The 13,800-nt window shown below is 37.6% G+C and overlaps 1 protein-coding gene across 3 annotated transcripts; it reads left to right on the forward strand.

The window, feature by feature from the left end:
- Positions 1–3,541: 3,541 nt before the first annotated feature.
- Positions 3,542–11,222, forward strand: LOC108604597 (fibroblast growth factor receptor homolog 1). 3 transcript variants are annotated; one of them, XM_017994132.2, is made up of 2 exons: positions 3,542–3,558; positions 8,340–11,222. In XM_017994132.2, exon 2 carries the CDS (start codon positions 8,694–8,696, stop codon positions 10,878–10,880), a length of 2,187 nt encoding a protein of 728 aa, XP_017849621.1. In that variant the 5' UTR covers positions 3,542–3,558; positions 8,340–8,693; the 3' UTR covers positions 10,881–11,222. The 3 variants fall into 3 exon arrangements, with proteins under 3 accessions (XP_017849621.1, XP_017849619.1, XP_017849622.1); XM_017994130.1 differs by lacking the exon at positions 3,542–3,558 and adding an exon at positions 6,961–7,181; XM_017994133.1 differs by lacking the exon at positions 3,542–3,558 and adding an exon at positions 6,961–7,155.
- The last annotated feature ends 2,578 nt before the right edge of the window (positions 11,223–13,800 follow it).

Consider the following 13,800-nt stretch of genomic DNA (forward strand, 5'->3'; position numbering starts at 1 on the left):
AATAAGTTAAAGTTGCAGTTAAAGCTGCAGGAAGTGCTTGAACTAATTTTATTATTTCAAGTTTTATCAAGCGGCATTTAATATTAATTTATAGCACATTAAGACGTGTATTTAATTAGTTATGCAGCAATACTATAATATAATTTTTATTATTAATTAGTACAAGCGTCTGTTTATTTTAACATAACAATAAATGTGTAGTATTATTTTATTTTTTAAATGAAACAGAAGCAATGAAATTGAAGTAGCAGCTAAAGCTACAGGAAGTGCTTGAGCTAATTTTATCTAATTTACTCTTATTAATAAATATATGAATTTTTATCATTTCAAGAATTTTTATCATTTCAATTTGTTTTGTTAATATTTATTTAATTTTTATTATTAACTATTGCTAGCACAATCTATTGAGCGTCTTTTAATTGTATCAGTTATGTTTTATTTAAATGTTAAAACGGAAAGCTGCAGCAACTGCTTAAGTTAATGCAATTTTTACAAGTTGCTGGCAGAGCAATTGAAATTCTAGGCACAAATGGTTGCCCCATTGTCGCTTTGGCCATTGTCGTAAGCTGCTCGACATTCTAAGTACGCGTTACACATGTGAGCAGCGTGTGTGGGAAATTTCTTGAGCTGAGCCAGTAGCCAAAGCGGCCAGCAGAGTTAAAGTCGCTGCTGCAACCAGGTGCAGTTATGATTTATGCGTCGACGCCGCCGCCGCCGCCGTCTTTGCTGAGGCGTGGGGGCGCCGCCTTAACGTTTCCAGCGGCGTAAATTATATTGGGCTTAGCATAAATCGTCAATTACAGCACATGATTATTATTAGGCATTACACACAGGACGCCAAGAGAGATGCAGCTAAAAAGGAGAGTTGTGTGGCTGGCTGGCTGGCTGGCCACGCCCACAAGCCAAGCCCAATCCGGCCAGGGGTCCAAGTTAATGGCAACGCATGCTCTAGAGCCCTGCGGCCGTCGCAGCTTGGGCGCAACTTGATTGCGAAATTAAATAACAGACAGATATAGCGTAAACAGTAGTAAACTGAGTTCTAAACTAATATAATTAATGCTGCTAACTGAAATCAAGATAAGCTAGAAAAGTTGACGGCTGCGTTTATATATAAGCTATAGCAAACACAATATAAATCAATCAAAAGCATACAAGTTCATTGACAGCTTGCACAGCTTGCCACAGCCGCAAGCTGCTTGCTGCAACAACCAACATGATCCATGATCCTCTCTTGATCTTGCTGCGCCTATGGCCAGCTCGTTTCGTTTGGCTGTCAAACGTTGGCCTGGACCACATTGTAAGTTATGATTAGCTCAACGCGTTCGAAGATTTAAGACCGGAAATGTATGCAGCCAATAATTCAAAATTTTTACATATACAAATCTCAATTGTTTTGAGTGATTTGAGTTGTGATTTGCGCTTTGTTTTGACTGCAGGCAGTCCAAATGCAAATGTTGCCCGCATCTATAGCAAGATTTCTACTTTTGTTATAGTTTTTAAGGCTGCATATAATTGGCAATAAAACTTCATGTTAATGTGCAATTAATCATATTAGCAATTAACTTTATGCTGTTTTGGCCGCACTGCACGATATCGTCGAATCATCGACACAGTCGCGTCCATGTCGCTAAAACTTGCTTAGTTTGCCAATTTGCAGTTGCTCCAGTCCCGTTACGCTCCCAGAGCTCTGCTGCTGCGCCAATTTTAACGAAATTTATATCTATGCTCGATACCGACCAACAACAACTTTGGGCCAAGCTGCTTGAAATTGAAAAATAAGCCAATACGGAAGCCAGCACTGAGTTCAAGTTGAGTGCATAAAATTTTAGTATTATGATCGTCTCTCTATATGACTTAGTGGCTATAAAGTTTGTACTGCGGCACAACTTATAAATTGTTTTCTTTTTGAGAGCCATTAACTATCAATTAATTAGTCATGCGTAACGCCATTTGGCACTAAGCGGGGCACAACAATTGCCAGCCAATAAACCTTAATTGATTTTACAATTTTTTCCAAACCCTTTTCTATTGCCACAGCGTGTGTGCTTTGTTTATTGCAAGTGTCGTCTCTTTTATTAGCGCAGCTTTTCTTAGCTACTGTTTAAGCCTCATTAGAGCATAATTAATAACTGCTAACTTACTTAACGCTCTATTGTGTGTTGTCGACTAATGAAGCGCATTATTGTTAGCGACTAGTTAGCGCTTTGATTTATACACAAGTGTCCAATTAACTAAGCGTGGCAAAAGGCAAATTTGAAAGACTCAGCTGTAAAATAAAACTATAAAATTATTTTGATTTGTTAACAACATTTTAAAATTTTCCCAAAATATTTTTAAAATTTTTTAGTTTCTTTTTAATAACTTGACTAATTGCTAACACATTCAGAATTCTCTGGAGATTTTAAGCTTAAATTATTCAAAGCAAAAATTACAGCAGGCGCAGAACTGTAAAATATTTTATTGCATGTCTTAAAATTTAACACATTTCTCTAGAGTAAACATTTTTATCACCTAATACCAGAGCGAAGCTAATTTTTAATTAGTCTGCGTATTATTAAAACAAATAATTATTTTTAATTATTTATTTGTGAACTGGGTAAAAACTTTAGTAAGGCAGTGGCAAATTTTGAGCATATTGAAATATATAAAAAATTGATATAATATTATTAAAAGAATTGAAAGTTGTGCAGAACAAAAATATTCAACATTTTGCTTTTTTTACAAATAAAATTGACAATATTAAAATTGTTCAATATTGTGTGCTAAATATCGAACTACAATTCACTGTTTTTTAATTGCTTTTTAAATTGAAATTCTATATATGTCTAAACATTCATCGATCTAGCAGTTGAGCAACACTTAAGGGTTAATAGTCGTTTGGAAAATTTTTGAAAATGCTAAAAATTTAATTTCCATGCGCGCTTAAAGCTATGCAACAATTTTTTGGCGCAAATTGTCACTCATTTCATTTGAATTTTTGGACTCAATTGGCTTGAAGTACAAATTTAGAATCTCGCTCAATTACATTTCACTTTGCAAGGGAAGGCCGCGCAACAGCCCCGAGCACGCCCCTAACGCCTATAAGCAAACAATGTGTGCGTTCTACACTCATTTTGGATTCGATACACATCAGCTGCATGAAATGCTCTGAAATCCGCTGGGATGCGACGGCACTCAAAGCATTTTGTGCCTCACATTTAATTGAGGAGATTTATTTTGTAGAGCGCTGAGCACTGAGTTCAGTTGCGATCGAGCAGGCGTATCTACCGTTAAGCGCTCGCAGGCATACACAATTATTATTATTAAACACATATACATACTTTTGGTATATACTGTGCGAACGAACGTGTGTTTAGAGAAATTTCTGTGTCAAGTGTGCAAGCTAAAAAGAAATTCCAGTTCAGTTCAGTGTGTGTGTGTTTTATACAAAGTATTTGTGGAATTTTTAAGTGGAACGCGCAAAAGTGTTTAATAAACAACAAACAATAATAATAAATAAGTTTAGCGAAAGCAAAAGTATTGCAACAAGCTGCCAAAATTTTCAACAAATTTTATGTGGTAAATTTACGTAAATAGTTTATAGTTTTTTTTTTATAATATATTGTTTTTAGTGCGTTTTGCTGTTAGCGCTTGCGTAATTGTGCAAAATTTATTGTTTATGCTACATTTTGATTGACCGCACAGCAATTTGACTTTTTAACCCGCGCCTTTTGTTCTTGTTTTGTGTTGGGGATAAACAAATAAAAAAAAAGCAAAAAACTATTGTGTTCAGTTCAATTTATTATACCATGTGTGTGTGTTTTTTGTTGTTTGTCGTTTAATAATCAAAACTGCCCCATTCGTGTGGCAGTGCACCACAGTCGGCCACTTGCCACTAATTTTATGCTTTATGCTCAAATTGAAAGCACGAATATAACAACAAAAACAACAATAAATAATTGTTGCTCGTAACGCTTACAATGTTTAGTTTTTCCCATGAATTCTTTTAGTTTTTCCAGCGCTACTGCGTTGTTTATCAACACATTTGTTTAAGTATAAAAGCAGGCAGCCAGGCACAGTGTGGCAAAGTTATAAAAAAAAATACACATAGAAGGAATTTGAAGCTTTGAAAAACTATTAAGAATTATAGTTAGATTTTTTATTTATATTTTAGAGCAGCTAATCTAGCTTGAAAGTTTAAAAAGCGCTAAAATAAAATGGTCCTTTCTATTGTTTAATTTTTAGAGCATTTAGAGTAGTTTGAACACGTGGAAAACTCTGAAAAAAATAAGAAAATTATTGCTAAATATTTAGAGCATTTAGAGTAGTTGGAGCCTTTGGTAAACTCTAAAATTAAATAAAAGTCAGATTTATTGCTAAATTTTTAGAACATTTAGAGACGTTTGAACCCTTGGCGATCTTTAAAAAAATAAATCCCATTTATTGTTAAATTTTTAGAGGCGTGAAAGCGTGCAGAAATTTAAGAAATTAAATTCAGATTTATTGCTTAATTTTTAGAGCAGTTGAATTAGTTTAAATACTCGGAAAACTCTCAAAAGTTAAGTTAGATTTGTTGCTTAATTTTTAGTGCATTTCGAGTAGTTTGCACCCTTGGGAAACTCTGAAAAAATATAAGAAAATTATTGCTATATTTTTAGAGCATTTAGAGTAGTTGAAACTGTTGAAAACTCTAAAATAAAATAGTCAGATTATTTGTTTAATTTTAAGAGCAGCTTGAGCAGCTTGAGCACTTTGAAGCCTTCGGAATAAAATTAAGTCATATTTATTGCTTAATTTTTAGAGCATTTAATGCAGTTTGAACCCTTGGGAAACTCTTAAAAATTAAAAAAGAATAATTAAAATATTTTTAATGTGCCTAAGGCATAAGCTGATTCAAATATATATATAGGCTTGCTTAGATTTCTCAGAATTCTTTTTACAGACAAAACATACTATATATATTTTTTATATTCATATATCCCACTGTGCGTAGTCATTATGAACATGCAATATTTTCTTCGGCCGCATAAACAAACATTTTTAAATGATCTGTCTGCGAGTCTGTCTATATGTTTCCCGTGCGCGGATCGTACCGAAACGTCTGGACAGCTTTACGTTGAGTAAACTTATATAGCATATATACTACATATACTCTCACACTCTTTCGATATTTTGTGTTATTCTTTGCGCATCATTACAGTTCCATTTGTGCCTGTTTGTACAGTTACAGTAGTTTATATATGTATATAGCGTATAATACACATGCTTAGTATATAGCCTTCAGCCGCGCACGTCTTGACGTGCATTGAACTGCAAAATTTTACACACACACACATGCACGTATTATAAATTGTATTGATTTATAAAACGCAAACAATTAGCAAATTATTATTGTTGAACTTGAAATATTTATGATTTCCAAAAAATTCACAAAAATTGCAACTTGTTTATTTTTGTACCGCAGCGAACAGGAAATATAGGCTATATATAAAAAGTAATACGTAGTTTGAATTATTTGGACAGCCAACAACCCTTTTGGTTAGTTTTCCCCAAACGGGCACACACACATGCAACACACATGTGGCATGTGGCAGCAACTTTGTTGTAGGTAAAGTCCCATTGCCTGTGCCTGTGCCCTGGGCTTGTCTGTTTTGATGTTGTGCCCACATGTTCAGGGTGAGGCAGCCACACAGTGAATCCCTCTCAGTGACAACAATAGCAACTCGAAAACAATATTTTTGCTTGTCTCGGGCTACACACGGATACTCGAGAGCCGAGTCGACGCGCGCTGCTTTAAAAAGGGGGCGTGCTAAAGGGCACACTGAACTTAATACCCTGTAAATGGGCAAGTCATTGATATATGATGCCATCCATTTAAACTAAGCTATGAGTTGGCTGCATTATAAATTTAGTAGCACATTAGCGTAAACTGTACTTTGTTTTTAGTATATAATAATCTTTAAGAGCTTTTACTATAATGCACAATATTTATTTTTGTATAATTTTATAAGTGCTCTAATCATAAATACGATCGTATAGCTTGCTTAGTTTTTAAAAAAATAGTAAACAATATATTTTTTTATTTAAAATCTATTATATATAATAAGTAAATTTTATATAGAATTTTTTTTAAATGAAAAGTTTATACCCTTTTGTTTATTATATTACCCAAGAGCTCAATCAGGGACTATAAAGCAAAGTAAATTGTCTATTTAGAAATTTAAAATTATTGCAATGAAAAAGTCTTAAAAATAATATTTAAAAAATATATAAAAATAATATTCATTAGCATAGTTGATGTAAATATTTCTAAGCGCTTTAAAATATTTAAGAATTTAAATGCAGCTGATGATTAGTTAAAGAAAATATTTCTGACGCTTTTAAAATGTCTTAGAATTTAAATGCAGCTGCTGATTTGCTGCTAGGGCAGCTGCTAGTCGCGCATACCCCTAACTTTTGGCCTGCTTTTTAATTTCTGTTAATTTTTACTGTTGGGTCTGTGGCACAGATGTGGGCTGGCAAGATCGTTGAAGAGCACTGAGCACGCTGAGTGCAAGTGAAAGAGAGAGAGAGAGCAGCGCGTTTGTTTTAATTAAGTGAGAGTGCGCATGCGGGAATGAGCATAAGAAAGTTAGAGACCCCGAGAGAGCAAACGAATGTGAGTGCGTTGCATATGTGAAAAATTAAGGCTGTCTGGGCAAAAGATGCGGGAGAGGAAGTGCAAGAGTACAGCAAAATTGAAAGCAACAACAACAACAACGAAGTGTAACGGCAAAAAAAGTGGAAGCAGGGCCAAACTAAATTGAGTCGTTCGAGCAGTTCGCGTGTAGGACGACGCGGTCGCCGTTTCAATTGAGTTTTAGTCGAGAGCAGCGAGCGTAGGAGCAGCCAGCCAGCCAAACCAACAGTAACAGTTCTCTGTGTAGCTCTCCATCTGTATTCGGAACAGTTTTCATATAGCACTGCGGAAATTCACAACGTAAAGATCGCAACGCGCGCACCCTCGATTCGTTGTCTATATAGACTACAGTCTACAGTTTAAAGTGTCTGTGTGTGTGTGTGTGTGTGTGTTTTGTTTGTGTTTTTGTGCAAAAAATAGATTTATTATACGCAAAGTAGCTGCTGCCCAAACTGAACTACCAGCACATGCAGCTGTAGCCCCAAAAGTACGCATAGGTACTACTACTACACCCCAATATACAGTACGTAACCCCAATACATATACTAAGTATATAGTAGCATTAGCTGCGGGCCGTTGCCATAAAAAATAAGCATACAGTCAACACTCGTTTAAAGAATTGCGCGGCTGAGTTAACAAAGAAAATTTGCATTACTTAAATTATATTAAGCGTGGGATTTCGGTTATCAAAAGTACGAACAAAAAATAGGCATGCAGTAAACAACTTTTTAAAGTTTAAGCTTGCCTGTATTAATAAAAAACAGTTTGAAATTCTCATTAACGATGATTAAAGACTATAAACTAAGGACTAATAACTCAAAGTGTGGAATTTCGGTTATCGAAAGTTTCGATTACAGACAAAACAATACCTCAAATCGGTTTAAGAAGAAAATTTTGAAGCCAAAAAATGTTTTTAGCGACTAAATTTGTACTTAACAGCCTTTAAAAAGAATGATATACAAATGTGAGATTTCGATTTCGAAAGTTTTGATTAAATATAGCATAAGAGTTTCGTATTTCTTAAAAGAAACTCTCTTCAAGCAACTCGTACTAACAGTAGTGCTAAAAAAGTATTGATATACTTAATTTTGAATATAGAAATTTTGGAATAAGCAAGAAAACGAGTTTCCACTGTAGCTAACTAAATAGTGCGGCAAGTAAATTAGCAAACTAGCAAGTTCAAGTCTATATATGGTTAATATTTACACAAAAATATTTGCGCATAGCACGCGCTTGCAATTTGAACATTTTTTTGCGCCGGAAATGTGCGCGCCGTACTTAATTAAATCTTTGTCGAAAAAGCTTAATCAAAAGCAAAAACTTGCTTTAGCCGAAAGACAAGAATTTGCTTTGTTTTGTTCGGACGAAAAATTGCATAAAAGTTTAATTGTAAACAAATGTCAATAACAAAAGCAACTGTATACAATATGGAACTGAATAATATACTTTATAAGCGGATGTGCGCCATACATTTTAGACTATACATATAAGAGATATATACAGCTGCCCCTTTTACTAAAATAAAGAAAATGCTTGCGCGCCCTTGCGGTGGCACTTGCTTGTGGTTTTTATTTTTAAAGAGCGAGCGCTCTGCATGTTTTTGTTGCGTTGAAGAACACACTTCAGTCATAACGCAAGACGTAAGAACATAAATCTAAAATGCTGCATTTTCTTATTCCAGGTGTAGCTGCTGAATGATCCACACCCACGCACAGAAGTCGAAACATGGCAGCTATAAATCCATCAGCATACTAAATAAATCTACTAAGCGACAACAATTAAGCGGCTGCTCTATTATAACATAAAGTGGAAGTATATTTCCGTTACTTGCATCCGATTTCGATCATTCGACTGCTGATCAAAGGCAGCGACAAGCTAAACACACATGTTGCGCTCGATCAAATTGAAACTGTTCATAAATTAGACGCAACTAGAAGAGAGAGCGAGAGCGAGGGCGAGCGAGCGATTATTGAGCGCTGAGCGCACACTTTAGTCGAAGAGTCGCTAAAGTGGATTTCCGGTGCAGCAGCCGCATATGCTGCACCCCATTGCACTGAGAAGTTTGCTCCTGTTGGCTACAGTAACAAAAATAAATATACGCCCAAAAATGTCAAGCAGTCGCTCAGTAAGAGTCAAACACAACATGTTGCTGCAGCAGCTACTGCTGCTGCTAGTGCTAAGCGTTTGTTTAGCTACAGCGCGACGCACTACGAACAGTTCGCAAGAGCTAAGCAAGGATGCTGAAGTTGCAGCCAACAATGCTACACAAGTGAATGAAGAGCAGGATGAAGCTGAAGCGGATGAACCGGAGCCCGCGGATAGCAAAAAGTTTGCACCGCGTTTTAAGAATCCCAAGCGCATGAGTCCGCTGCATACGCGTCCATCGGGTTCCACCTTAACACTTGGGTGTCAAGCGCAGGGTAATCCCGAACCCACTATAAGCTGGTACCGCAATGGCACGCGCAACAATTTGCAGCGCGCCTTTGGCAGCTTTAAACGCGTGCGCTGGCAGCTTACAATGGAGGATCTAGTGCCGGAAGATACAGATCTCTATACCTGTGAAGTGTGCAATGAGCTGGGCTGCATTAGCTATGATACCAAGGTGATGGTTAGCGATAGAGTAAACCACAAGCCTATACTGCTCGAGGGTCCAGCGAATTTGACGCTGGTCATAAACAGCAGTGGACGTATGAATTGCAAGTATCTGTCCGATCTGACGAGCAAAAAGAACTGGATCTTTGTGCCCTGCAAGAGCATCAATGAGTGCACCAATAATCGTTCGGTGATAGCGGAGGATGTTACGATTCTGGAGTTTAAGAATGTCACACCCAGCGATGAGGGCTGGTACACTTGTCTGGAGACCAATAGTTTGGGTTCTACCAAAAGTCGCGCTTATCTGCGCGTTGTGCACAGTCTGCAGGTGCTGGAAGCGAATCTGGGCAGCATGGTTAGAGATAATGCTATGATTGCCATTTTCGTAACCGTTATCGTATTCTCCATTATACTCTGCATTATATTTGTCACCTACGCTGTGCGTAAGATGAAGCATGAGAAGCTGCTAAAGCAACGCATTGAAACAGTGCATCAATGGACCAAGAAGGTTATTATCTACAAGTCAGCTAGTGGTGGCGACTCTGGTGGCTCCATGGACACTATGATTATGCCAGTGGTGCGCATAGAGAAGCAGCGCACTACAGTTCTGCAAAGTGGCAACGAACCTGCACCCTTTAACGAATATGAATTCCCACTCGACTCGAACTGGGAGTTGCCACGTGGTCAACTAATACTAGGTGCCACTCTAGGTGAAGGCGCCTTTGGACGTGTTGTTATGGCGGAAGTAAACAACTCTATAGTAGCTGTCAAAATGGTTAAGGAGGGACACACCGACGATGATATTGCCAGTCTGGTGCGTGAAATGGAAGTAATGAAAATCATCGGACGTCATATCAATATAATCAATCTGCTTGGCTGCTGCAGTCAAAGTGGTCCGCTCTATGTTATTGTCGAGTATGCACCACATGGCAATCTCAAGGACTTTCTATACAAGAATCGTCCGCTTAGCAAGGAGCAGCTGGACAATAGCGCGCAGCCGCTGAATCCTCCGCAACATATTATTACCGAAAAGGATTTGATTAAGTTTGCGCATCAAATAGCGCGTGGCATGGAGTATCTTGCCTCACGACGTTGCATACATCGCGACTTGGCAGCACGCAACGTGCTCGTAAGCGATGATTTTGTGCTGAAAATCGCTGATTTTGGTTTAGCACGCGATATACAAAGCACCGAATATTATCGCAAGAATACAAATGGACGCTTACCTATTAAATGGATGGCGCCGGAATCGCTGCAGGAGAAATTCTACGATTCGCAGAGCGATGTTTGGTCCTATGGCATTTTGTTATGGGAGATTATGACGTTTGGTGCGCAGCCGTATCCGGCAATTATGTCGGCGGAAGAGCTTTATAGCTATCTCATTAGCGGACAGCGCATGGAGAAGCCCACCAAGTGTTCCATGAACATTTATATACTCATGCGGCAATGCTGGCATTTTGATGCAAGCGCGCGTCCGCCATTTACGGAGATTGTCGAATATATGGACAAGCTGCTGCAGGCCAAGGAGGATTATTTGGATGTAGATGTTGCCAATTTGGAAACGCCGCCATCCACCAGTGATGAGGAAGACGATGCATCCGATGCAGAGCAATCGCGTTATCTTTACTAGAATTATATATTAAACAATAACTGTAAATACTCAAACACATAAGTCTGTAAATCATAATCACCAAAGGCGTTACCAAAAAGCTAAATCTATTAATTATTTTATATTAGTTTATTATTATTACAAGCTACGCTACTTGCAACACTATTTATTGCATTTATTACATAAATTCAAATTGCAATAAGCGCAGCTTTACCTTAAACTATATCTTAAGCTAAGTTAGTTATAATTCGGTTGTATTTGCACATATATATATCTATATCTGTACTGATTTACCTAGTATTCAATTTACAACAAAACTGTTTGCATGCTATTCGTAGTGCCTTACCAAAAATAAATGTGTTGTCTACTCTCATAGTTAGATTTTCTTAAAATACTCAGGTACGCGATCATGACGTCTCAATTTGAAAATTTGTGAACAGCTAACAGCAACAGCAACAACAACAACAATAGCCAACAACTGACGTCGATTTGGGCCGCACGAGGCACGCGCGTCACTAAACGAAAAAAACTGAAAATAAATGATGAATGGAACAGCTCGCGGTTGCTTTTGGGTTCGCTCTCTAAGTAGTCGAAGGCGTTGTTGGGGTGTGAGGAGACTTTAGCTGGCGTTGGCGGCTCGTTTGTTGACGCGCCAAATGCCACAAGCATCGCAGTCAGCAGCGCTGGCGATGCAATTATGCGATAATGCAAATCGGACTAAACTGAGAGAGGGAAGAGTGCAGTCAACTTTGAGATACACTTTGGCGAAGTAAAAGAGTGGAGCTTCTAGCTGCAGCAGAGAACGATACGGTTCTGCTTTTTACTTCAGACCCAATCCGAGCAGATCTTTAAAAAGTCCAGTACAGTCTTTCCTGATAAATCTATTGTATATAATCATATTCTTTTCAATTATTATTACTTTACTCATCATTATTTTTTGTCTTCATCATTTAATCTGAATTTAATCATTTACTGAATCGATAATTTTGGAATATTTTTCGCTTATGTCAGCTCCGAATTCCATAAAAGAGTCTTAGCGATTTTTTGAAAAGACTCGCAGTGTATGGACATTGGACCATATCTTAATTTGCTTCAAGCTGCTGTTGCAAACTTTGGCCAACTTTAATTCATTCTATTTGCAACAAAGTGTATAAAAGTTGGATTATTTCTAAACTTATATGTGTATTTGCAGTAGCTTGGGGCTGTCACTTGGCCGAGATTTGTTTTGGGTTTGGTCTGTCAGCGATTGCAACATTGTTTAAGTTGCAATTTGAATTAAAACTAAAAGCTTTTGTTTACTTTTTTACTGCAGCTAGAAACATGAAAAATTTAACAATATTTTTTACGAGCATCATTAATTATGCAGCATTAGAGAAGCGAGTGAAAGAGACAAGAGCGTTGATCGCCAACGCAGCAATTCGTTGTCATTGTGTCGATCTTTCGGTTTATTAATCTTGTATAAAGGGCACACGCTAAACTGTACGCATATATTTTGATAATTTATCAATTCAAAGCTGCGCACACATATAAAAAGAGAGAAGATAATAAAAAGTGGAAAATCAAATAAAAAATGAGCATGGTATTAAAATTGTTTTGTCTATGGTTTTAATTAGGTCTAAGCTCGTGCCTGCTGCTGCTGCAGTCGAGTGGGCGGCGTCTATATCTAATGATCGGAAGTTTGACACGTGGCTTGGAGCGTGGGTTGGAGCTGCTGACCGCAGGCGTGGGTTGCGCCCTGAACTAGCAATTATTGCGTGAATATGTTAATTGAAAAATTTGTTAATTGAGCTATGAAAACAACAAAAACATTTCACCAGGAAAACGTTTTTTTTTAGGCCAGGCCAGCGCCTGCAGTTTTACATGCATAAACGTTCGACTGGGCGATCGACTTGCGATCAGTTTAGCAATATCTGCAGCAATATCTGTTGTTGTTGTTGTTGGCCTGTCTTGAATGATCAATTAATTTTTTGGCCAAAGTTGGCTATTAATTTGCATGTTGTACGCTCGCGAAATCGCTCGAGTCGATCCGATCAAGCGATCAACAAACACACACACACACATGCTGGTCAGCATTTTAGAGTCTACAAATTGCCTGTCCAGCGGTTTGTTGCATGCAGCAGCCCGTCAGTCAACTGCCAAGCTAAATCGATTGCACAGCTTCGATTTGACCTCGTCTCTGGGCCTGTGTCTAGCGTTTTTGGAAAGTCGCTTGCATAGCTGACATAATTGTTTTTATTTTTTTGTGCATAACATTTCATTTGCAAATAGAATTGCAATTGGCCTGCGGCTACTAAAACAGAAATAAGTTTAGCGCGCTCTCTCTTATTTAGATTTGAAATTTATTTGTGGCATAAATTTTGTAGCTTTTGTGTTGTTTATGATTCAGTTTTAGCTATAGCGAGCAGATCGCCACCTGTCCGGCACAAAAATAAACCGCAAATTAATCTGTGATGAGCGGAAGTTTGTTGACTCACTTGCTGCTTGAGATTTGCAATTGAAATTAGTTTGTTAGAAAACTTACAAGTGTACAATGTGGCGTATGAGTAATTGTTAATTGTTAAGCCAGGCACTTCAATGTATTTTACGCTAATAACAAACTGTTGTTCATTTCATTCATAAAACACAATTTCATAACCGAAAAACCGCAGACAGTCGAAACCGGTTGAAACTTTTGAAAAAAAAAATTATCAGTTTTTTAACGATTTTGTGCTACAAGCTGCGGCTGAGACTTGAAGCTGATCTTACGAACTATGCAAATGCGGCAACATTTGGCATGTGGGCAGACAGTTTGGTTTGTTGTTGTTGCAAAGACAAGATTTTTATGAATGAAACTTGCTTGGATTGGAGGTGACAAACATTGACTCAAGGCAACAGCAGCAGCAGCAGCAAAGCGAAGCACAGCGGATGTGCCTAATTAACAATGCTAATTACGCTTTGCTTA

Source organism: Drosophila busckii, chromosome 3R (assembly GCF_011750605.1).
Source record: "Drosophila busckii strain San Diego stock center, stock number 13000-0081.31 chromosome 3R, ASM1175060v1, whole genome shotgun sequence".
Taxonomy (NCBI): Eukaryota; Metazoa; Arthropoda; class Insecta; order Diptera; family Drosophilidae; genus Drosophila; species Drosophila busckii.

What these genes read in the sequence shown, in the direction of transcription:
- LOC108604597 (XM_017994132.2), top strand. Translation starts at nt 8,694, where the DNA reads ATGCTGCACCCCATTGCACTGAGAAGTTTGCTCCTGTTGGCTACAGTA.